We start from the raw sequence: 23,454 nt of genomic DNA on the forward strand, positions 1-23,454 counted from the left end.
GTGGGGTGCAGGGTGAGGGGTGTTGGGCAGGGTGAGGGGTGGGGTGCAGGGTGAGGGGTGTTGGGCAGGGTGAGGGGTGGGGTGCAGGGTGACGGGTGTTGGGCAGGGTGAGGGGTGGTGGGCAGGGTGAGGGGTGGGGTGCAGGGTGACGGGTGGGGTGCAGGGTGAGGGGTGGTGGGCAGGATGACGGGTGTTGGGCAGGGTGAGGGGTGGGGTGCAGGGTGTGGAGTGGTGGGCAGGGTGAGGGGTGGGGTGCAGGGTGAGGGGTGGGGTGCAGGGTGACGGGTGTTGGGCAGGGTGAGGGGTGGTGGGCAGGGTGAGGGGTGGGGTGCAGGGTGAGGGGTGGGGTGCAGGGCGAGGGATGGGGTGCAGGGTGAGGGGTGGGGTGCAGGGTGAGGGGTGGTGGGCAGGGTGAGGGGTGGGGTGCAGGGTGAGGGGTGGGGTGCAGGGTGAGGGGTGGTGGGCAGGGTGAGGGGTGGGTGCAGGGTGAGGGATGGGGTGCAGGGTGAGGGGTGGTGGGCAGGATGACGGGTGTTGGGCAGGGTGAGGGGTGGGGTGCAGGGTGAGGGGTGGTGGGCAAGGATCACAGCTGTCCTGTGTGACCATAACAGTCCTTCTCCCACTGCAGTTTATTGCCCACCCATCTCGTGATGTGAGTGAGTGGGGTAATTGCCGAAGGGTCTGGGGGAAAGTGGTACTGGAAGACTTGGTTATAACGTACTATGATTGCCCAAACCCAGTGGGGAAGCCCCTGTACATACACAGCCAGCCTTCTAAATACAGACTGTTCCCACAGACGTAACCCTGTCTTCACACATACCCTTCAACAAACATCTCTTTACCACAGTCCATCCCTGCAAAACGCAGCACTTCCCCTTGAAGATAAAACATCCTCCCGAACCGAACAACTGATCTCATTGACCCAGACACTGGCCTGTCGTACTGGACCGTACGTGGCTCTGCCGGGGAACTGTCACTGATGATGGCCACGGGAAAGGGCCTTCGATACCACACTGCACCGGCCCCCCATGTCCTGCGAGGCTGACCGTTACCAGGGGCGTGACCCCAGCTCAATACTTTATATTCACTTCTTGGGAGTGTTTCAAAAGAAATAAAGTTAAAAATTGCATCCTGATTATATCAGGAGAAGCCCTGAATACTTTTACGGACTGTTTAACACCACACACCGGTGTTAAACATACCACAGTTTGCCATATATATTACACTATACATCTCGAAAGCAGATTACTGAGTGAGTTCCTCAGGTTCCTGAACTGCGTAGTGTTTTTCCTCGGAGGACTGTCCGTGATTCAGTGCAGGAAACGACTGTCTCACGCAGGGCATGAGCAGCAGCAGCCCGAGGCAGGAGAAAACGGCCCTCGTCCGGCCGGAGCCCACCGACCTGCAGCCTGACAGAAAGAAGCACGGACACGGCTCAGAGTCTGCTGCCATTCCTGCATCACCGCCCGACAGCTGAGCACTCAACTCCCACTCCCATGTCCGAACGGGGCGCCACGCTAGTGTAGCGGTGAGCGCAAAGCTATTACGCTTCGGAATTCCAGAGTTCGCAGTTCAGTTCCACCGCTGTACACTCTCCCATGACCGGTTTCCCCCCTCAGCCCAGACAGACGATTACTGGGTTAACTTGTCCCCTGATTAGGCTGGCGTTAAATACAGTGGGTGAGTTGCTGGGCAGTACGGCTTGTTATGCCGAAGGGCACTTTTCTGTAAATAAATAATTAAAGAAAATGCCAATCGAGTGGACAGTCAGAGGCAAAAATGCCTAACACGAGGGGACTGGAGGAAATCGGGGGGATGTCAGAGGTAGTTCTCTAAACACAGAGAGGGGTGGGTTAGTGGAATGCAACTGCCAGGATGGTGGCAGAGGCAGAAACATCAGAAACATTTCAGAGGTTCTTTAGATGGGCACGAGGATGACAGAAAAATGGAGTGAAGGTTAGACTGACTTTGGAGCTGGTTAAAGGGTCAGCACAACATTGGGCCACTACTGTCTGATGTACAAACGGAACCAGCTCAGGTAGGTAACTTGGTCAGCAGCAACCACCCGGGCTGAAGGGCCTCCTTCTGTGCTGTTCATGTTATGACTGAGACAGTGCGGGGTGGGGGTCCTAAACGAACAGGCACATTTAATGTGAGAGGAAGGAAGTGGGAAGAGGGGGATTCAGGTTCACCCCTCCTTGGACTCCAACCCAGCCACATCTTTCCCATTCCTGCCAGTTCCTCGCCAAACTGTCACCTCACCCTCCTCCTCTCCCTCCCTTACCTGCCCCACCTCCACAACCACCCCCCCCCCCCCCCGGGACTCACCCATCACAACGGGGTCTCCTTCTTGCAGATGAGTCCGCTGCTCGGGCCCTCGAAGCGCAGTTTGACGGCCTGCTTCAGGTTCAGCTCGGGGTCCAGCGTGGTGATGTCGATTAGTGGCTCTGGCCGGACCTGGGGCGCCAGTCCCCCTTTCCGTGGGGAGTAGACCGGGCTGCTGCCATACGTCCCGTTGCACTTCTCCTCCGACACTGGCGCTGTGCCGGGGGACGGTGCTACCTCCGGCTGTGGGGAGAGTGTCGTAGGTCCGTAGCCGGGGAGGGTGGAGTCGGGTGAAGCGAGGGACGGGCGTCGGCCCCGGCTCCGCGGCAGCGAGTGCTGCTGGATCTGCTGGGTGAAGCTGAGCCTGTCGATCGGGACGGTCTGGGCGGTAGCGAGCGAGTGGCCGGTGGACGAGGCCTGCGAGCTGCTGGAGGCCGGCGAGTGGCGGGGCCCCACCGTGGAGCTGGGTGAGCCGGAGGGCGAGCTGTGGGAGCTGGGAACCCTGGGCCCGGGCCCCGGCCCCGGCTCCGGCTCCAGGTACCCATTGAAGGCCGGTGCGCCGTAGCTCTCGAGCAGCCGCATAATGTCCGTATGCCCGCGCCGCGCGGCCACCCGCATGGGAGTGCGGCCGTAGCAGTCTGCGTGGTTAGGGTGGGCGCCCTTATCCAGCAGGAGCCGCACCACGCCCGCGTGGCCCTCCTGCGCCGCGATGCAGAGGCCAGTGGCGCCCTGGTTGCAGGCGTGATCGACCGCTGCTCCGTTTTCCAGTAGCAGCTCGGCGACACCGGCATGGCCTCGCCAGGCGGCCGAGTGCAGCGCCGAGCGCCTTTCCTTGTCCAGCGCGTCCACCCGCGCGCCGGCGCTCAGGAGCAGCCGCACCTGTTCCAGCTGCCCCTGCCAGCAGGCCACGTGCAGCACCGTGCGCCCCTCCGCGTCCCGCGCCTCCAGCTCGGGCCGTGCCGCTTCCAGAAGCAGCCGCACCATCTCCAGCCGGTCGTCGAGCGCCAGCAGGTAGAGCAGCGGCCGGCCGTCCGCGTCGCTCCCCCCCGCGCTCCCCCCCTTGGCCAGCAGCAGCCGGACCAGGTCGCCGTGCCCAGCCAGAGCCGCCGCCCACAGGGTGTTGCGGCCGTCGTAACCCCGCGCCTCCAATGGCGACCCGTACTCCAGCAGCAGCCGCAGGCAATCCCCGTGACCCTCCTGGGCGGCCAGGATGGCCGGCACCCTCCCTTCGCTGTCCAGCTCGGACACGCGGGCGCCCTGCTCCAGCAGCGCCCGGCAGGCGGCGTGGTGGCCCTCGAAGCAGGCCGAGTGCAGGGGCGTCCAGCCCAGATGGTCCCGGTGGTTCTCGTCCAGGCCCCGGTCCAGCAGCGCCCGCACCACCCGGGCGCTGCCCTGGGAGGCCGCCACGCCCAGCGCCGTCCGGCCCTCCCCGTCCACCGCGTCCACCTCCGCGCCCCACAGCAGCAGCGCGCTGACCGTGGCGACGTGGCCCGCAGAGGCCGCGGCCAGCAGCGGCGAGCGCCCGGCGCTGTCTGTGTCCTCCACATCGGCGCCGGCCTCCAGCAGCAGCTCCACCACGTCGGCGTGGCCCTCGAGCGCGGCCAGCAGCAGCGGGCTGAGCCCATCGCGGTCACGCTGCCCCACCTCGGCGCCCCAGTCCAGCAGCAGGCCCACCACGCCGGCGTAGCCGCGGGAGGCGGGCACGCAGAGGGCGGCCACCGAGAGGGCCGAGCGCCCATCACAGTCGCGGTGGTTGACGCGGGCGCCGTGCTGCAGCAAGATCTCCGCCATCTGCCGGTGGCCCATGTAGGCGGCAGCGATGAGCGGCGTGCGGCCCTCGCGGTCGGCGCGGTTCACGTCGGCTCCGTGCTGCAGCAATGCCAGCGCGATGTCTTCGTGGCCACCCCAGGCGGCGGCCCGGAGCGCGGTCCGGCCCTCAGCGTCCGCGCTGTCCACCTGTGCGCTGCTCGCCTCCAGGAGCGCGCTCACCGCCTCCGCGTGCCCACCCCAGGCAGCGGCCCGCAGCGCCGTCCAGCCCTCTCGGTCGGCGTGGTTTACGTCGGCGCCGTGCGCCATCAGGCAGTGCAGCACCCGGGCGTGGCCCATGCGGGCAGCAGTGATGAGGGGCGACCGGCCGCGGTCGTCCTGTGTCTCCAGCTCGGCCTGGCGCGCCAGCAGGAGCTGAACGACTTCCAGGTTACCTGTGTGCGCGGCGCTGGCCAGCAGTGTGCGGCCGCCAGCGTCCCGATGGTGCACGCTGGCCCCGCTCTCCAACAGCGCACGCAGCGAGTCCTCCCGCTCCAGCGCTCGGTGCAGGAGCGCCGGCCCCGGCTCGGGCTCGCCCCCATACACGCCAGCCTTCAACAGCAACTGGATCACCTCCTGTTCGACAGGCGGGCCGCAAGCCAGCGCTTCCCGGCCCACCGGCACCCCGCACCACACCATCCACAGGGCCAGGCCCCAGGGCTCGGCCAGCAGCCTCGAGCGCACCAGGTGAAGAGCCAGTTCCAGCACCTCGGCCGGGCCGAGACCTCGGGCCTGCAGGCTCAGGCCCATGGCCAGCATAGCGTGACCCTGCGCCGCGTCGCACAGGAACCGCTGCGTGCAGTGCTTCACGTCCAGGAGCCACTCGGCGAAGCTGTGGTGGAAGAGAAGGCGGGTGTCGTTCGGCCCGGCCCGCAACAGCCGTGCCACGGCCTCCAGCCGCTGATCGAACTCCGCCGCCGTCAGGCTGCCATAGTGGCTCCACACCGCCTCAAAGAGCTGGCGCGGAGTGAGCGGCCGGCGGGCTGCCAGCAGCACGTTGAGAATCGGCTGGACGCGGGCGAAGAGCTTGCGGGTGAAGAGGCGCTGACAAATCCAGAGATACAGGCCGTACAGGGTGCCGGGGATGTGGCGGATCTCCCGCAGGGCGATGAAGCCGTCCAGGACGCCGTTCAGCACCCGCTCCAGGTACAGGAAGCAGCCGGTGCTCTTGATGTGCAGCTGGTTCAGCATCTCGGCCGTGTCGCGGCTGAGGTGGCGGCGCAGGGTCTCCTCGCGGTCCAGCCGGCTCAGGATGTACTGCTGCACGTCTCGCACCACGTGTGACCGCCGCAGGTCGTCCAGGCACAACTTGCGAAAGCCTGTGGGTGAGTGGGCGGAGGCAGAGGGTCAGTTGGAGGTGGTGATGGTGTCCTGCTTCCCCCCGGGACCGCTGCCACCCATACCCAGCTCTTCAATCGCAAGGCCACAAGACAGCAGAGCAGAATCAGGCCGTTAGCCCATCGAGATGCCTCACATGGCTGATATATTACCCCTCTCAACCCCATAGTAATCAAAGATCTTTCAACCTCCTCGTTAAATATACTCAGTGCCTGGCCTCCACAGCCGTCTGGGGCAATAAATTCCACAGATTCACCAGCCTCTGGCTAAAGAAATTCTTCCCCCATCTCTGTTCTAACTGAACATCCCTCTACTCTGAAGCCGTGCTCTCTGTTGCTAGACACCCCCACTATAGAACATAGAACAACACAGCACAGGCCCTTCGGCCCACAATGCTGTGCCATCCCTTACACCCTGCCTCCCATATAACCCTCCACCTTAAATTCCTCCATATACCTGTCCAGTAGTCTCTTAAATTTCACTAGTGTATCTGCCTCCACCATTGACTCAGACACTGACTATAGGAAACATCCTCTCCACGTCCACTCTATCCAGACCTTTCCATATTCGATAGGTTTCAATGAGATCCCCCCTCATTCTTCTAAAAACGAACAGGTACAGTCCCAAAGCCCTGTCCTTGCCAGTCTCACTATACAGTGGGTGAAGTTAGCCCCTCTGGTACAACAGCCATCAAACACTCCTCGTACATTAACCCTTTTCTTTCCCAAAATCATCCTCATGAACCTCCTCTCAACTGTCACTAATATAACCATATAACAATCACAGCACGGAAACAGGCCATCTTGGCCCTCCTAGTCCGTGCCGAACTCTTAATCTCACTTAGGCCCACCTACCCGCACTCAGCCCATAACCTTCCACTCCTTTCCTGTCCATATACCTATCCAATTTTACCTTAAATGACACAACTGAACTGGCCTCTGCTACTTCTACAGGAAGCTCATTCCACACAGCTATCACTCTCTGAGTAAAGAAATACCCCCTCGTGTTTCCCTTAAACTTCTGCCCCCTAACTCTCAAATCATGTCCTCTCATTTGAATCTCCCCTACTCTCAATGGAAACAGCCTATTCACGTCAACTCTATCTATCCCTCTCAAAATTTTAAATACCTCGATCAAATCCCCCCTCAACCTTCTACGTTCCAATGAACAGAGACCTAACTTGTTCAATCTTTCTCTGTAACTTAAGTGCTGAAACCCAGGTAACATCCTAGTAAATCGTCTCTGCACTCTAATTTATTGTTATCTTTCCTATAATTCGGTGACCAGAACTGCACACAATATTCCAAATTTGGCCTTACCAATGCCTTGTACAATTTTAACATTACATCCCAACTTCTGTACTCAATGCTTTGATTTATAAAGGCCAGCGTTCCAAAAGCCCTCTTCACCACCCTATCTACATGAGACTCCACCTTCAGGGAAATGTGAGTACATTTTTCCTAATATAACAGGCCCCAAACTGCTCACAATGCCTTATAAAGCCACAGCTTTACGTCTTTGCTTTTATATTTTAGTCCTTTCTCTGTCCACTAAGCCCTTCCTTCATCCTACTGGGCCCCACCTTCACTCCACACCCCCCATCTCTCTCTCTCTCGGTCCTCACCCTGGTCCCATCCATTCTTTCTGCCACCTCCTCTCCACATCATTAACCTGGTGCCCCAATGGCTTCACACCTCCATCTAAACCACAAACTCCTCCACTCTTGATCTGAGCCCCTCCCTCTCTACCCATTGAGCTAAGCAATGCCCTGCCATCTCCTCCACGCTGTCACAGCACCCACACTCTCCCCCGGACCTAAGGCCCTCAACCTCACTCAGTCGCAATTTGCGTCGTTTCTCCACTGCAGCCCACACCACTGATGACGATCTGATCCGTCCCCTCATTACTGCACCTGTCTCCCCTCCACTGCACCCCATCACACCCTCTGCCACCTCTGCAACCTCTGCCACATCCTTTCCCCAGAAAAATGCCACCCTTTCCCCCAGCATTACAGCCTCCCCTCCCCAACAGCAACTCACACCCCTCCACACTCCAATCCCTAACCTTCTCCCTCCAGCCCCCTTCTCAGTTGCTGCCCGCTCACCCACCAGTAGCCTCTCACAGATTTCTCACACTCCATTTCTCCAACACTCTCCATGACCACTACAGTCACGCACCTAGATATCCCCCTCCCCAATCAACCACCCTTCTCCCCCTGAACCCCAATCACCCACCCGTCTCCCCCTGAAACCCAAACACCCACCCGTCTCCCCGAACCCCAATCACCCACCCATCTCCCCCTGAACCCCAATCACCCACCCATCTCCCCCTGAACCCCAATCACCCACCCATCTCCCCCTGAACCCCAATCACCCACCCGTCTCCCCTGAACCCCAATCATCCACCTGCCTCCCCAAACCCCAATTACCCATCTCCCCTGAACCCCATTCACCCGCCCATCTCCCCCAACATTGCTCCACAGCCGAATATAACACTCCACCAACCCCACTGCCCCAACATAACCCTCCTCTAGCCCCGTTGCCTCACACCCCAATATAACCCTCCTTCAGCCCCGTTGCCCCACACCCCGATATAACCCTCCTCTAACCCCGTTGCCTCACACCGATATAACCCTCCTCCAGCCCCGTTGCCTCACACTGATATAACCCTCCTCCAGCCCCGTTGCCTCACACCGATAAAACCCTCCTCCAGCCCCGTTGCCTCACACCGATATAACCCTCCTCCAGCCCCATTGCCCCACAGCCCAATATAACCTTCCTCTAACCCCACTGCCTCACACCCTGAAATAACCCACCTCCAGCCCCGTTGCCCCACACCCCAATATAACCCTCCTCTAACCCCACTGCCCCACAACCTAATATAACCCTCCTCCAGCCCCGTTGCCCCACACCCCAATATAACCCTCCTCTAACCCGACTGCCCCACACCCCAATATAACCCTCCTCTAACCCGACTGCTCTCACACCGATATAACCCTCCTCTAACCCCGTTGCCTCACACCAACATAACCCTCCTCCAGCCCCGTTGCCTCACACCGATATAACCCTCCTCCAGCCCCGTTGCCTCACACTGATATAACCCTCCTCTAACCCGGTTGCCTCACACCGATATAACCCTCCTCTAACCCCGTTGCCTCACACTGATATAACCCTCCACCAGCCCCGTTGCTCTCACACCGATATAACCCTCAACCAGCCCCGTTGCTCTCACACTGACATAACCCTCCTCCAGCCCCGTTGCCACACACCGATATAACCCTCCTCCAGCCCCGTTGCCTCACACCGATATAACCCTCCTCCAGCCCCGTTGCCTCACACCGATATAACCCTCCTCCAGCCCCGTTGCCTCACACCGATATAACCCTCCTCCAGCCCCGTTGCCTCACATCGATATAACCCTCCTCCAGCCCCGTTGCCTCACACCCCGATATAACCCTCTTCCAGCCCCGTTGCCTCACACCGATATAACCCTCCTCCAGCCCCGTTGCCTCACACTGATATAACCCTCCTCTAACCCGGTTGCCTCACACAGATATAACCCTCCTCCAGCCCTTTTGCCTCACACCGATATAACCCTCCTCCAGCCCCGTTGCCTCGCACCGATATAACCCTCCTCTAACCCCGTTGCCTCACACCGATATAACCCTCCTCTAACCCCGTTGCCTCACACCGATATAACCCTCTTCTAACCCGGTTGCCTCACACCGATATAACCCTCCTCTAACCCCGTTGCCTCACACCGATATAACCCTCCTCTAACACCGTTGCCTCACACCGATATAACCCTCCTCCAGCCCCATTGCCTCACACCGATATAACCCTCCTCTAACCCCGTTGCCTCACACCGATATAACCCTCCTCTAACCCCGTTGCCTCAAACCGATATAACCCTCCTCTAACCCCGTTGCCTCAAACCGATATAACCCTCCTCCAGCCCCGTTGCCTCACACCGATATAACCCTCCTCCAGCCCCGTTGCCTCACACCGCTATAACCCTCCTCCAGCCCCGTTGCCTCACACCGATATAACCCTCCTCCAGCCCCGTTGCCTCACACCGATATAACCCTCCTCTAACCCGGTTGCCTCACACCGATATAACCCTCCTCTAACCCTGTTGCCTCACACCGATATAACCCTCCTCTAACCCCGTTGCCTCACACCGATATAACCCTCCTCTAACCCCGTTGCCTCACACCGATATAACCCTCCTCTAACCCCGTTGCCTCACACCGATATAACCCTCCTCTAACCCCGTTGCCTCACACCGATATAACTCTCCTCCAGCCCCGTTGCCTCACACCAATATAACCCTCCACCAGCTCCGTTGCCTCACACCCTGACATAACCCTCCTCCAGCCCCGTTGCCACACACCGATATAACCCTCCTCCAGCCCCGTTGCCTCACACCGATATAACCCTCCTCCAGCCCCGTTGCCTCACACCGATATAACCCTCCTCCAGCCCCGTTGCCTCACACCGATATAACCCTCCTCCAGCCCCGTTGCCTCACACCCCGATATAACCCTCCTCCAGCCCCGTTGCCTCACACCCCAATATAACCCTCCTCCAGCCCCGTTGCCCCACACCCCAATATAACCCTCCTCCAGCCCCATTGCCCCACAGCCCAATATAACCCTCCTCTAACCCCACTGCCTCACACCCTGAAATAACCCACCTCCAGCCCCGTTGCCCCACACCCCAATATAACCCTCCTCTAACCCGACTGCCCCACACCCCAATATAACCCTCCTCCAGCCCCGTTGCCCTCACACCAATATAACCCTCCTCCAGCCCCGTTGCCTCACACCGATATAACCCTCCTCCTGCCCTGTTGCCTCACACCGATATAACCCTCCTCCAGCCCCGTTGCCTCACACCCTGATATAACCCTCCTCCAGCCCCGTTGCCCTCACACCGATATAACCCTCCTCTAACCCCGTTGCCCTCACAACGATATAACCCTCCTCTAACCCCGTTGCCTCACACCGATATAACCCTCCTCCAGCCCCGTTGCCTCACACCCCGATATAACCCTCCTCCAGCCCCGTTGCCTCACACCCCGATATAACCCTCCTCCAGCCCCGTTGCCTCACACCGATATAATCCTCCTCCAGCCCCGTTGCCTCACACCAATATAACCCTCCTCCAGCCCCGTTGCCTCACACCGATATAACCCTCCTCCAGCCCCGTTGCCTCACACCGATATAACCCTCCTCCAGCCCCATTGCCTCACACCAATATAACCCTCCTCCAGCCCCGTTGCCTCACACCAATATAACCCTCCTCCAGCCCCATTGCCTCACACCAATATAACCCTCCTCCAGCCCCATTGCCTCACACCAATATAACCCTCCTCCAGCCCCATTGCCTCACACCAATATAACCCTCCTCCAGCCCCGTTGCCTCACACCCTGATATAACCCTCCTCCAGCCCCGTTGCCTCACACCCTGATATAACCCTCCTCCAGCCCCGTTGCCTCACACCGATATAACCCTCCTCCAGCCCCGTTGCCTCACACCCTGATATAACCCTCCTCTAACCCCGTTGCCTCACACCGATATAACCCTCCTCCAGCCCCGTTGCCTCACACCGCTATAACCCTCCTCCAGCCCCGTTGCCTCACACTGATATAACCCTCCTCCAGCTCCGATGCCTCACACCGATATAACCCTCCTCCAGCCCCATTGCCTCACACCGATATAACCCTCCACCAGCCCCGTTGCCTCACACCCTGATATAACCCTCCTCCAGCCCCGTTGCCTCACACCGATATAATCCTCCTCCAGCCCCGTTGCCTCACACCAATATAACCCTCCTCCAGCCCCGTTGCCCTCGCACTGACCTGGGAAGTGGTGGCTGGCGGTGGGGCCGAGCCTGCGGGCGGTGCAGACCAGCAGTAACCAGGTGGGGAGGAGCTGCCGGTGTTGGGACAGGAGGTCACCGATGCTGCAGCTGTGCTCACACGCTTTCCACTCACCCTCACGACCAGTCTCGCCCTCATCGATGGAGTCCACCAGCAACAGCAGACCCTGGCTCGGTGGCTGCAGGTCCAACAGCGGCAGGAGAACAGCCCTGTCATGGCAGGACAGGCAGTCAGTGCCAAGCGGTGGGCAGCCTCACCCATTGGGTGGCACGACAGAGTAGCACTGACACCACCCAGGGCAGCAGTTTCAAATCCCTCACTGTCCGTAAGGAGTGCGTACATGCTCTCCGTGACAACGTGGTCTCCACCCACACTCCAAACACGCTGGTCATTGTAAATTCTCCTGCTATTTGAGGCCCTCCATTGGTCAGAGTGGTTGCCTCTGGCAGTGCGGAGTGGAGAACTCGCTGGCAGATCGGTGCTCGTTGGGCTAAAGGACCTGTTCTCAAACTCAAAAGTAACATAAACCCCCCACAGAGTGCAGTCAGTACCCGGCATCCAGCCTGGGGTGCAGGGAGGGGGCAGGATGGAGGGAATGGGGTGAAGCGAGGGGGCAGGATGGAGGGAGGAGTGGGGTGGAGGTGGGAGTAGGGTAGAGGACGGGGTGGAATGAGGGGACGGGTTGGAGGGAGGGGACAGGGTGGGGGAGTTACAAGTGGAGCGGGAGGGTGGGGTAAACAAGACGGGAGGAAATGCGATACTGTCTCTTTTAACTAAAAGTGTATTTACTTAACAATCACACAAGCTACAGACCTTCATTATTTACAAGACAGTAAGTATACTCAGATTAAAATATGGTTACTACCGATTATAAAACAGTTAATACCCCGGAGGTGGGGGACCAGAAGTCCCCCATGTGCCCATTGCAACCACGTGCGCCCTCCCCAAGGAGCAGGCAGTCGGCCTGGGCAGAGCCTTCACTTTCCACCACCCAGACCCGTCAATGGTCATCTTGGCCAGGCCCAGGAGCAAGCCCACCAGGAGATTCTCCCCATGACCTGACCCTTCTGTACCGGGTGCAGGTATATGAGGAACGTGGGACTAAAGTGCAGCCAGAACTTCGGCAGCAGCACCCTGAGAAACTCAGACAGGGGCTGAAACCTCTCACATTCCGTGTACGCGTGGCACACCGACGCCTCCCGGCCACAGAATGGACAGATGGACGGGGTGTCAGTGAACCTGTTGTACGGGACTGCCCAATGCAACACCTTCCACCCCAGGTCCCCAGTGTACGGGGAAGCACCCCTGCATGAAGAGATTTCGACCGGGGACCTCCTCTGCTGCCTGACGGTAACGTGGATCGCCAGGGTGAGTCCGGTCGGCAGACGAAGGTGAGGAAGTGAAAGGTGAGCAGGGGCAGCCCGCACAAGAGACGCTTCAGAACGTCACTGAAAGACATCGTGGGCATCCCCGTGAGACGGCTCACGTTGTGTGGGACCCTCTCCCACCTGGTATCCCGAGGCCTGCGTCCGACAAGCACTTCCGGCCCATCAGGTGGTGGTGCAGCCGGAACCCCACAAGCCTCCTCAACACCCACCATGATAGCACTGGACCAGTTCCCTCTCACAGCTGGAGTACCGAGCCCCACCGGCACGGGAGCACCCTGTCTGGATGAGACCAGGCCCCGTACCCTCCAGTTCCCTCTCACAGCTAGAGTACCGAGCCCCACCGGCACGGGAGCACCCTGTCTGGATGAGACTAGGCCCCGTACCCTCCAGTTCCCTCTCGCAGCTGGAGTACCGAGCCCCACCAGCACGGGAGCACCCTGTCTGGATGAGACTAGGCCCCGTACCCTCCAGTTCCCTCTCGCAGCTGGAGTACCGAGCCCCACCAGCACGGGAGCACCCTGTCTGGATGAGACTAGGCCCCGTACCCTCCAGTTCCCTCTCGCAGCTGGAGTACCGAGCCCCACCGGCACGGGAGCACCCTGTCTGGATGAGACCAGGCCCCGTACCCTCCAGTTCCCTCTCGCAGCTGGAGTACCGAGCCCCACCAGCACGGGAGCACCCTGTCTGGATGAGACCAGGCCCCGTACCCTCCAGTTCCCTCTCACAGCTGGAGTACCGAGCCCCACCAGCACGGGAGCACCCTGTCTGGATGAGACCAGGCCCCGTACCCTCCAGTTCCCTCTCCCAGCTGGAGTACCGAGCCCCACCGGCACGGGAGCACCCTGTCTGGATGAGACCAGGCCCCGTACCGTCCAGTTCCCTCTCGCAGCTGGAGTACCGAGCCCCACCGGCACGGGAGCACCCTGTCTGGATGAGACCAGGCCCCGTACCCTCCAGTTCCCTCTCGCAGCTGGAGTACCGAGCCCCACCGGCACGGGAGCACCCTGTCTGGATGAGACTAGGCCCTGGACCCTCCAGTTCCCTCTCCCAGCTAGAGTACCGAGCCCCACCTGCACGGGAGCACCCTGTCTGGATGAGACCAGACCCCGTACCCTCCAGTTCCCTCTCGCAGCTAGAGTACCGAGCCCCACCGGCACGGGAGCACCCTGTCTGGATGAGACCAGGCCCCGTACCCTCCAGTTCCCTCTCCCAGCTAGAGTACCGAGCCCCACCGGCACTGGAGCACCCTGTCTGGATGAGACCAGGCCCCGTACCCTCCAGTTCCCTCTCACAGCTAGAGTACCGAGCCCCACCGGCACGGGAGCACCCTGTCTGGATGAGACCAGGCCCCGTACCCTCCAGTTCCCTCTCACAGCTAGAGTACCGAGCCCCACCGGCACGGGAGCACCCTGTCTGGATGAGACTAGGCCCTGTACCCTCCAGTTCCCTCTCACAGCTAGAGTACCGAGCCCCACCGGCACGGGAGCACCCTGTCTGGATGAGACTAGGCCCCGTACCCTCCAGTTCCCTCTCACAGCTAGAGTACCGAGCCCCACCGGCACGGGAGCACCCTGTCTGGATGAGACCAGACCCCGTACCCTCCAGTTCCCTCTCGCAGCTAGAGTACCGAGCCCCACCGGCACAGGAGCACCCTGTCTGGATCAGACCAGGCCCCGTACCCTCCAGTTCCCTCTCGCAGCTGGAGTACCGAGCCCCACCGGCACGGGAGCACCCTGTCTGGATGAGACTAGGCCCCGTACCCTCCAGTTCCCTCTCATAGCTGGAGTACCGAGCCCCACCGGCACGGGAGCACCCTGTCTGGATGAGACTAGGCCCCGTACCCTCCAGTTCCCTCTCACAGCTAGAGTACCGAGCCCCACCGGCACGGGAGCACCCTGTCTGGATGAGACCAGGCCCCGTACCCTCCAGTTCCCTCTCACAGCTAGAGTACCGAGCACCCTGTCTGGATGAGACTAGGCCCCGTACCCTCCAGTTCCCAGTAGAAGTGGGGCAGTTCCCCCAGTGCAGTGCAGCCGACACTGTCTGCCAGGAACCGCGTGCCCTCTTGCAGGTAGTGCCCCCAGTGGAGAAAGTGCATCGCCAACACGTGCCATCTGGGAGGGTGGTCACAGTACAAGTATCTCTGTAGCCACCAGCTGGGTATGCACGCACACCGATGACGGACTGCCCTCCACCATCGAAAGACTCGGGACCTCGGCAGAATCCCAATGCGTCTGATTGCCCCAGAAGAAGTCCACCTGCCTTTCCTGGCTCCTGGAGACCAAAGCAGGGGGTTGGACGAAAGTAATCAGCCGGTACCACACCATGGAGGTGACCAGCTGATCAGCCAGGCAAAGATCTCTGTCTCCAATCCCACCAGTTCACCAGACAGGCCTCCTAGGGGTGTGGTGCTCCACGCAAATGCCCTCAACCCCTCCGGTAGGGGGTCCACCTGCCACTGACCCACCAAGAGGCCCGCACACTTTTCCCAGTTGACCCTTGCAGAGGATGTGGCCGAGGGGACCTGCTGACGGTCTCACTTCCTCTGCAAGTCAACCAGGTGGGTGACAATCAGGAGACATGATCAGCGCAAGCCAACAGGACAACCTCCGTGTCCGATTCGTGGAGAACCGAGCCCATTAACCACGTACGGAGGGGGAACAGGAATGGAAAACTGAGTACAACCGCTCCGACATGGGGCGCCCCTGACGCACCCGCTCCCAAAGCACAAGGGGGCTGTTGAGGACCCATTGACCTTAACAAGGCACTCCACAGCAGTCGGACGCAGGCCAGAGCTGGAACACAGAAAGGCACTCGTGGTCCACCCTGTCAAGTGCCTTCTCTAGGTCAAGAGAGAGAAAAGTGTCTGACAGACCAGCCTCCTGGCACAGGTAAATCAGATCAGAATCCGGCTTATCATCACCAGCTTGTGCCGTGAAATTTGTTAACTCAGCCACAGCAGTTCAATGCGATACATAATCTATAAAACATAAGTAAATCAGTTACAGTATACATATATTGAATAGATTAAAATAGTGCAAAATCAGAAATAATATATATAAAAAAGTGAAGTAGTTTCCAAAGATTCAAAGTCTATTTTGGAATCGGTTGGCAGAGGGGAAGAAGCTGTTTCTGAATCGCTGAGTGTGTGTCTTCAGGCTTCTGTACCTCCTACCTGATGGTAACAGTGAGAAAAGGGCATGTCCTGGGTGCTGGGGGTCCTTAATAATGGACGTTGCCTTTCTCAGATACCGCTCCCTAAAGATGTCCTGCGTACTTTGTAGGCTAGTACCCAAGATGGAGCTGACTAGATTTACAACCCTCTGCAGCTTCTTTCAGTCCTGTGCAGTAGCTGCCCCCACCCCCCCATATGAGACAGCGATGCAGGCTGTCAGAATGCTCTCCACAGTACAACTATAGAAGTTGTCCATGGTACATCTATAGAAATTTTTGAGAGTATTTGTTGACATGACTAGTATAGTCGCTGTCTTGCCTTTTTTATAACTGCATTGATATGTTGGGACCAGGTTAGATCCTCAGAGATCTTGACACCCAAGAACTTGAAGCTGTTCACTCTCACCACTTCTGATCCCTCTATGACGATTGGTATGTATTCCTTTCTTATCCTTCCTGAAGTCCACCATCAGCTCTTTCATCTTACTGACGTTGAGTGCCAGGTTGTTGCTGCGACACCACTCCACTAGTTGGCATATCTCAGTCCTGTACACTCACGTCACCACCTGAGATTCTATCAACAATGGTTGTATCGTCAGCAAATTTATAGATGGTACTTGAGTGATACCTAGCTACACAGTCATGGATATAGAGAGAGTAGAGCAGTGGGCTAAGTACACACCCTTGAGGTGCACCAGTGTTGATAATCAGTGAGGAGGAGATGTTATCACCAATCTGCACTGACTGTGGTCTTAAGGTTAGGAAGTTGAGGATCCAATTGCAGAGGGAAGTACAGAGACCCAGGTTCTGCAACTTCTCAATCAGGATTCTTGGAATGCTGGTATTAAATGCTGAGCTATAGTTGATGAACAGCATCCTGACATGGGTGTTTGTGTTGTCCAAGTGGTCTAAAGCTGTGTGAAGAGCCATTGGATTTCATCTGCCGTTGACTTATTGTGATGATAGGCAGAATTGCAATGGGTCTTGGTCCTTGCTGAGGCAGGAGTTCATTCTAGTCATGACCAACCTCTCGAAGCATTTCATCACTGTTGACGTGAGTGCTACCGGGCGATAGTCTTTAAGGCAGCTCACTATTCTTCTTTGGCACTGGCATAATTGTTGCCTTTCTGAAGCAAGTGGGAACTTCCACCCGTAGCAGTGAAAGGTTGAAAATGTCCTTGAATACTCCTGCCAGTTGGTTGGCACAGGTTTTCAGAGCTTTACCAGGTACTCCATCAGGACATTCCGCCTTGTGAGCATTCACTCTCTTTAAAGACAGTCTAACATCGGCCTCTGAGACAGAGATCACAGGGTCACCAGGTGCAGCAGGCATCTTCACAGCTGTAGTTATATTATCCTTTTCAAAGTGGGCATAGAAAGTTGAGTTCATCTGGTAGATCCTGTACGAGGTAGATATTGTCCTGGATCGACCGCCCCAGGTCCGTGTAGGACTGGTCAGGGTTGACAACTTCCACCAGCACTGAGCCCAGACATTGGCCATCACCCGGGCAAAGACCTTGTACTCTGCGCTGAGGAGGGATACTGGGTGCCAACTCCGCAGGATACAGAGATCCCCCTTCTTTGGCAGCAGGGCCACGACTGCTTTGTGCCCTCAAAGGGGCATCTCACCCGTCGCATGCTCTCCCCTAATACCCCTGCATAATCAGTCCCTAGGATGCCCCAGAAGGCCTGGAGAAACTCCACCATGAACACATCTAGTCCCGGAGACTTGCCTCTCTGCAGCTGGTTGAGAGCACTGGTCAGCTCCACCAAAGATTAGCAGTGCGTCGAGCCGATCAGCACCCCCAGTGCTGACGCTCGGCAAGTCCTCCCACAGAGCCCTGTGTGCATCCTCACTGCACGGGTCCGGTGAGATTAGAGCCTCATAAAAGGAATGGACTTCCGCAACAATTCTCGCCATATCCATGAAGGAGGAGCCATCCTCTGCCAGCAACTCCACCAGCTGCATGAGGACACCCCTCCCCCTCTGGAGAGAATAGAAAGGCGAGGCGTGGTCCGGATCCTGCAGCATCTGGACCCGTGACCTCATGTAAGCGCCTCGGGACCTCTCGAGCTTGCCGGTGCCTCAATGCCTCCTTCCTCCGCTGGTACTCATCCCAGAGGGGCTGGTCCCCATCGGTCAGCCTCAGCCGGAAGTCCAGGTCAACCAGCTCCTTCTCGAGCCGATCGATCCTGGACATCCGCTGCTTGGTCAAGCCACCTGCGTATTCCCTGCAGAACAGTCGGACGTGAGCTTCGCCCGCATCTCAGGAGCCTCAGGGAGGGGAAACTCCCCACTCTGCATTCAGGACTCCCAGAACAGCCGGAATCCTGGAACCGGCCATCCTCCAGCAGCTGGTTGTTGAAATGCCAGTACACGACCCCACCCGTACAGGCAGCACATTCAGCTTCATCCACACCAGGTGGTGGTCCAAGCCCACAACTGGACACATGGAGATGGCGAACACCCAGGAGATGTATATCTCTAGATGTATATCTCTAGATGTATATCTAGAGATATAGAGTTTTCAATCCGCGAGCCTCCTTAAGAAAGCACACGAGTCAGGGTGAAGGCTCCGCCAGACATCGACCAAGTCCAATGACACGACCAGCTCCCGGAGCAACCTCATCGATGCTCGGCTACTCTCTGGGCCAGTACGGTCCCTTTCCACGAGGGATCATGCTCCATGATTACACACTAGCTCTGATCTATGGACCCCAACAACGCAGACACCTCTCGGAACAGACACGCCTGCATCAGCCCAAGCTCGGGCGTACACATTGACAAAGTGCATTGCTACATCATCCTGATGCACGGTGAGGGGAAGCAGACAGCCTGGCATGAGTTCTTGGACCTTGATCATGTCGGGCAGGTAAAAGGGGGCTTCCCTACCCTGCTCCAGCTGCATAAGCAGACGGTGCTGGAATGAGAATAGGTGCTCATAACCCCACGGAGGTGCCCTATACCATATTGGGGTTATTTTTGAACATACCTCGTGGATGGAGCGCAGATAGGGGAATAGGGCCTTGTCAGGGAGATGGGGGTGGACGTCAGGGAGTATTACCATCTGCATGGGGCTCCACCTACATAAAAACCCTTCCCACCCTTAACTCGGGGCCAAAACCACACCCCACGGTGACTTCAAATAGAAAGTAGTTTACCCATTCAAAACCACTACCGCAACAATGCCCTCACAGCCTCCAAGACTCCGCCATGGCCTTTATGGTGGCATTCCTACGGACTGAAGTAGGCACAGTACACTGTACAGCATTCTTTAAAGTCAGGAATTTGAACGGGTGCTCCTCTTCGCCACCTGCCGCCCGAGCCAGCAGCTTGCACGTAGGACGCGCCATCTTGCACCCGCACCCAGCCATGACACAGTTCAAACAGTACCGCAGGGGGGTGGTGGGAAACACAGTCTACACCCAACAGTCAACAATACGGTTCAAGACGAAACTGGATGAGACACAAGGGGAAAGAAGTGGATAGGCAGGGAAGTCCGTGCAGTGTTCAAAGAAACCTCAGCGCTGTCTGCGTAGCAGTCGCGAAGAGATGAAACTTTTCCCTGGCCTGTTCACCGCTCGAAAGTCCAAAGTCCTCTTCACCAAGCCGCCATGGGCTAGGCACCCCCAACAGGAGAGGTATTCCGCTGTTACAAAATGAATAAATCCGTCCCTGCTCCTGGCAAGGTCAGACTCGCACTTTGGCAAACTACCAGCCACACTCACCGCTCAGCGCCGAGAAAAACTTGCCAGAACAAATCCTCCCAGGCAAAGAATCTGTTTCAGTCGATACCAAGGTGATATTTCACACTCCCAAAGTCCTGTAGTGGTCTCCAAAACCGTTACTTTGCAAATTTTACTGCAAATTCTAACTTTAGGAGAGAGAGCTCCCACAGTACCACCCCCCACCTGGATGTCGCCCCACGTGGGGTGTGTCTATCTGATAAACCAGTGAACGAGAGAGAAAGGGGGCAATGGGAGCAGAGGGTGGGGTAATTGTTGACCCTGTCCCTCGCACTGAGCCACAGGGAGAGTTCAATGACTGACACAACCTTACCACCAACGCACGTGCAGTGTGCACACCGTGTCCGGCTCATGCAGGAATCTGTGGGCACGTGGACAGGTTATTCCAGCTTGGTGGGTCACACCCACTGCAGGTGACAGTGTAAATATTATTTATTTAGAGATACGGAATGGAACTGGCCCTTCCAGCCCAACGAGCCATACCACCGATTTAACCCTAACCTAATCACAGACAAATGAACAACTAACCTACCCACTGGTCCATCTTTGGACTGTGGGAGGACACCAGAGCACCCGGAGGAAATCCACGTGGTCACAGGGGGAACTCCCTACAGAGGTCGCTGGAATTGACCTCTGAACTCTGACATCCCGAGCTGTCATAGCTTCGTGTTAGCCGCTACGCTGCCTGGTGCAGCCAGAACCTTTCCGCTCCTTGTCCTTGCCCCCTGCGTGCTCCCCGCCACCTCGGTCACGGCTATCAGCCTAACACTGAGCAGAACACATGTTGACCCTCTGCACCAGCGAACTCAGTCTCTGTCACTGTGAATAGTGAGTGTAGTGAAACCTCCAGACACACACAAAGAGACATTCATGCAGACACACGGATACACAAAGAAACACTCACGCAGACACACACACACGCACACACACACACACACAAAGAGACACTCACTCAGACACACACACACACACAAAGAGACACTCACGCAGACACACACACAGATACACATGCACACAAACAGACACTCACACACACAATGCCAGAGGAACTCAGCAGTCAGGCAGCATCCATGGAGAGGAATAAACAGACAGTATTTTAGGCTGAGACCCTCTATCAGGACTGGAAGGGAGGGTGGAAGAACCAGAAAAAGAAGGTGGTGAAAGGGAGGAGTACAAGCTGACAGGGGATGGGTGGGACCAGGTGAGGAGTAGGTGGGTACGAAGGGAGGATGAAGTAAGGGGATGGGTGGGACCAGGTGAGGAGCAGGTGGGTACGAAGGGAGGATGAAGTAAGGGGATGGGTGGGACCAGGTGAGGAGTAGGTGGGTACAAAGGGTGGAGTACAAGCTGACAGGGGATGGGTGGGACCAGGTGAGGAGTAGGTGGGTACGAAGGGAGGAGTACAAGCTGACAGGGGATGGGTGGGACCAGGTGAGGAGTAGGTGGGTACAAAGGGAGGAGTACAAGCTGACAGGGGATGGGTGGGACCAGGTGAGGAGTAGGTGGGTACGAAGGGAGGATGAAGTAAGGGGATGGGTGGGACCAGGTGAGGAGTAGGTGGGTACAAAGGGTGGATGAAGTAAGGGGATGGGTGGGACCAGGTGAGGAGTAGGTGGGTACAAAGGGTGGATGAAGTAAGGGGATGGGTGGGACCAGGTGAGGAGTAGGTGGGTACGAAGGGAGGATGAAGTAAGGGGATGGGTGGGACCAGGTGAGGAGTAGGTGGGAACGAAGGGAGGAGTACAAGCTGACAGGGGATGGGTGGGACCAGGTGAGGAGTAGGTGGGTACGAAGGGAGGATGAAGTAAGGGGATGGGTGGGACCAGGTGAGGAGCAGGTGGGTACGAAGGGAGGATGAAGTAAGGGGATGGGTGGGACCAGGTGAGGAGTAGGTGGGAACGAAGGGTGGATGAAGTAAGCTGACAGGGGATGGGTGGAAGAGGTAAAGCGCTGGAGAAGTTCAGTTCTGGCATCCTCTGCGAGCAAGTTTGTACGTTTTCCCCGTGACTGCATGGGTTTTCTTTGATTCTCCAGGATCCTCCCACACTCCAAAGACGTAGGCTAAATGGTGACTGTGAATTGTCCTGTGATTGGGCCAGGGTTAAATCAATGGGTTGCTGGGTAGTGCAGCTCAGTGAGCCAAAGGGTCTGTTCCACACTGTTTTATTTGTCTCCAAGTAAAAGATAAAAAGGATCAGAGAGGAGAGTGGCCCTGGGAGAAAGGGAAGGAGGAGGGGAACCGGGGGAAATGATCAGCAGGTGAGGAGAACAGAAGCGGTGGGAGGGGAGCTGGAAGGGGGAATGGGAAAAGAGAGAAGGGGAAGGGGGAGAAATTACTTGAAGTTAGATAAATCAACGTTAATGCCAAAAAGAGAGTGATTTTACTTCCTCAGTCACCACTTCAACCAGAGTTCTCTGGAACGTCACAGACCCCAGCTGTCTCCTGTTCCCCAGGACCACAGCAGATATTCCCTCTGCACCTTCTCTCACCACCACTCCCTGCTTTACATCTTACTCACCACACGTACTGCCTTGTTTCCACATTCCAACACAGCCTTACCTCAAAGTTTTATAAAGTCATAGGATGTAGGAGCAGCATTAGGCCATTTGGCCCATTGAGTCTGTTCCACCATTCCATCACAGCTGATTTATTATCCCTCTCAACCCCATTCTCCTGCCTTATTCCTGTAAACTTTGACACTCTTACAAATCAAGAACCTATCAAACTCCAATTTAAATATACCCAATGATTTGGCCTCTACAGCCATATGTAGCAATGAATTTCACAGATTCCCCACCTTCTGGCTAAAGAAATTCCTCCTCACCTCTGTTCTAAATAGATGTCCCTCTATTCTGAGGCTGTGTCCTCTTGTCTTAGACTCTCCCACCACAGGAAACATCCTCTCCACATCCACTCTATCAAGGCCTTTCATATTCGATAGGTTTCAATGAGATCGCCCCTCATTCTAAACTCCGGTGAGTACAGGCTCAGAGAAGTCAAACGCTCCTCATACACTGACCCTTCCGTTCCTGGATTCATTCTACTGAACCTCCTCCAAAGACAGCAGATCTTTACTTAGATATGGGGCTCACATCTGTTCACAACACTCCACGTGCATCAGCATTACATCCTTGCTTTAATATTCTAGTGCTCAATGAATATATCTAATGTATGATAACATTGCACTTGCCTCCTCACCACTGACTCAACCTGCAGATTAACCTTCAGGATATCTGCACAAGGACCCGCAAGTCCCTTTGCATTTCTGATGGTTGAACTTTCTCCTTACGCCTACATTCGTTTTACCAACGTGCATGACCATACACATTCCTCCTGCCTTGTTAACTGCCAGGCTTCTCTCATCAGCAAGCTTTGAAACTACACCCTGTACACACAGAGTCTGACTTGGCACTGATCTCTCTCCCTCCCTCTCTCCCTTACTCACTGTCTCACTCTCTCTCTTACTGACTCCCTCTCTCTCTCCCTGTCTGGAGCAACTGATCAGCACGTGAACACAAGGAACTGCAGGAAGTTGTGGACACAGCTCAGTACATCACGGAAACCAGCCTTCTCTCCCTGGACTCTGTCTACGCTTCTCACTGCCTCAGTAAAGCAGCGGGCAAAATGAAAGCCCCCACCCACATTCTCTCGTCTCCCCCCTCCCATCGGGCAGAAGATACAAAAGCCTGAAAACACGTCCCACCAGGCTCAGGACAGCGTCAGTCCCGCTGTTTTACGACTATTGAACGGTTTCCTAGTACGATAAGGTGTGCTCTTGACCTCACAATCTA

General features: G+C 57.1%; 1 protein-coding gene across 4 annotated transcripts in view; it reads right to left on the minus strand.

Moving 5' to 3' along the window:
* Positions 1–547: 547 nt before the first annotated feature.
* Positions 548–23,454, minus strand: part of ankrd50l (ankyrin repeat domain 50-like) — a 32,843-nt gene continuing 9,936 nt past the window's right edge. For 3 of the 4 annotated variants that reach the window (XM_059963554.1, XM_059963552.1, XM_059963555.1), the window contains exons 3-5: positions 11,333–11,562; positions 2,329–5,450; positions 548–1,409 (exon numbers count right to left, since the gene is read on the minus strand). In XM_059963554.1, the coding sequence (XP_059819537.1) occupies positions 2,332–5,450; positions 11,333–11,562 (3,349 nt within the window). In that variant the 3' untranslated portion in view covers positions 548–1,409; positions 2,329–2,331. The remainder of the gene's footprint in view (positions 1,410–2,328; positions 5,451–11,332; positions 11,563–23,454) is intronic. The other variant, XM_059963556.1, reaches the window with a different exon arrangement.

This window comes from Hypanus sabinus, chromosome 3 (assembly GCF_030144855.1).
Source record: "Hypanus sabinus isolate sHypSab1 chromosome 3, sHypSab1.hap1, whole genome shotgun sequence".
Classification (NCBI taxonomy): Eukaryota; Metazoa; Chordata; class Chondrichthyes; order Myliobatiformes; family Dasyatidae; genus Hypanus; species Hypanus sabinus.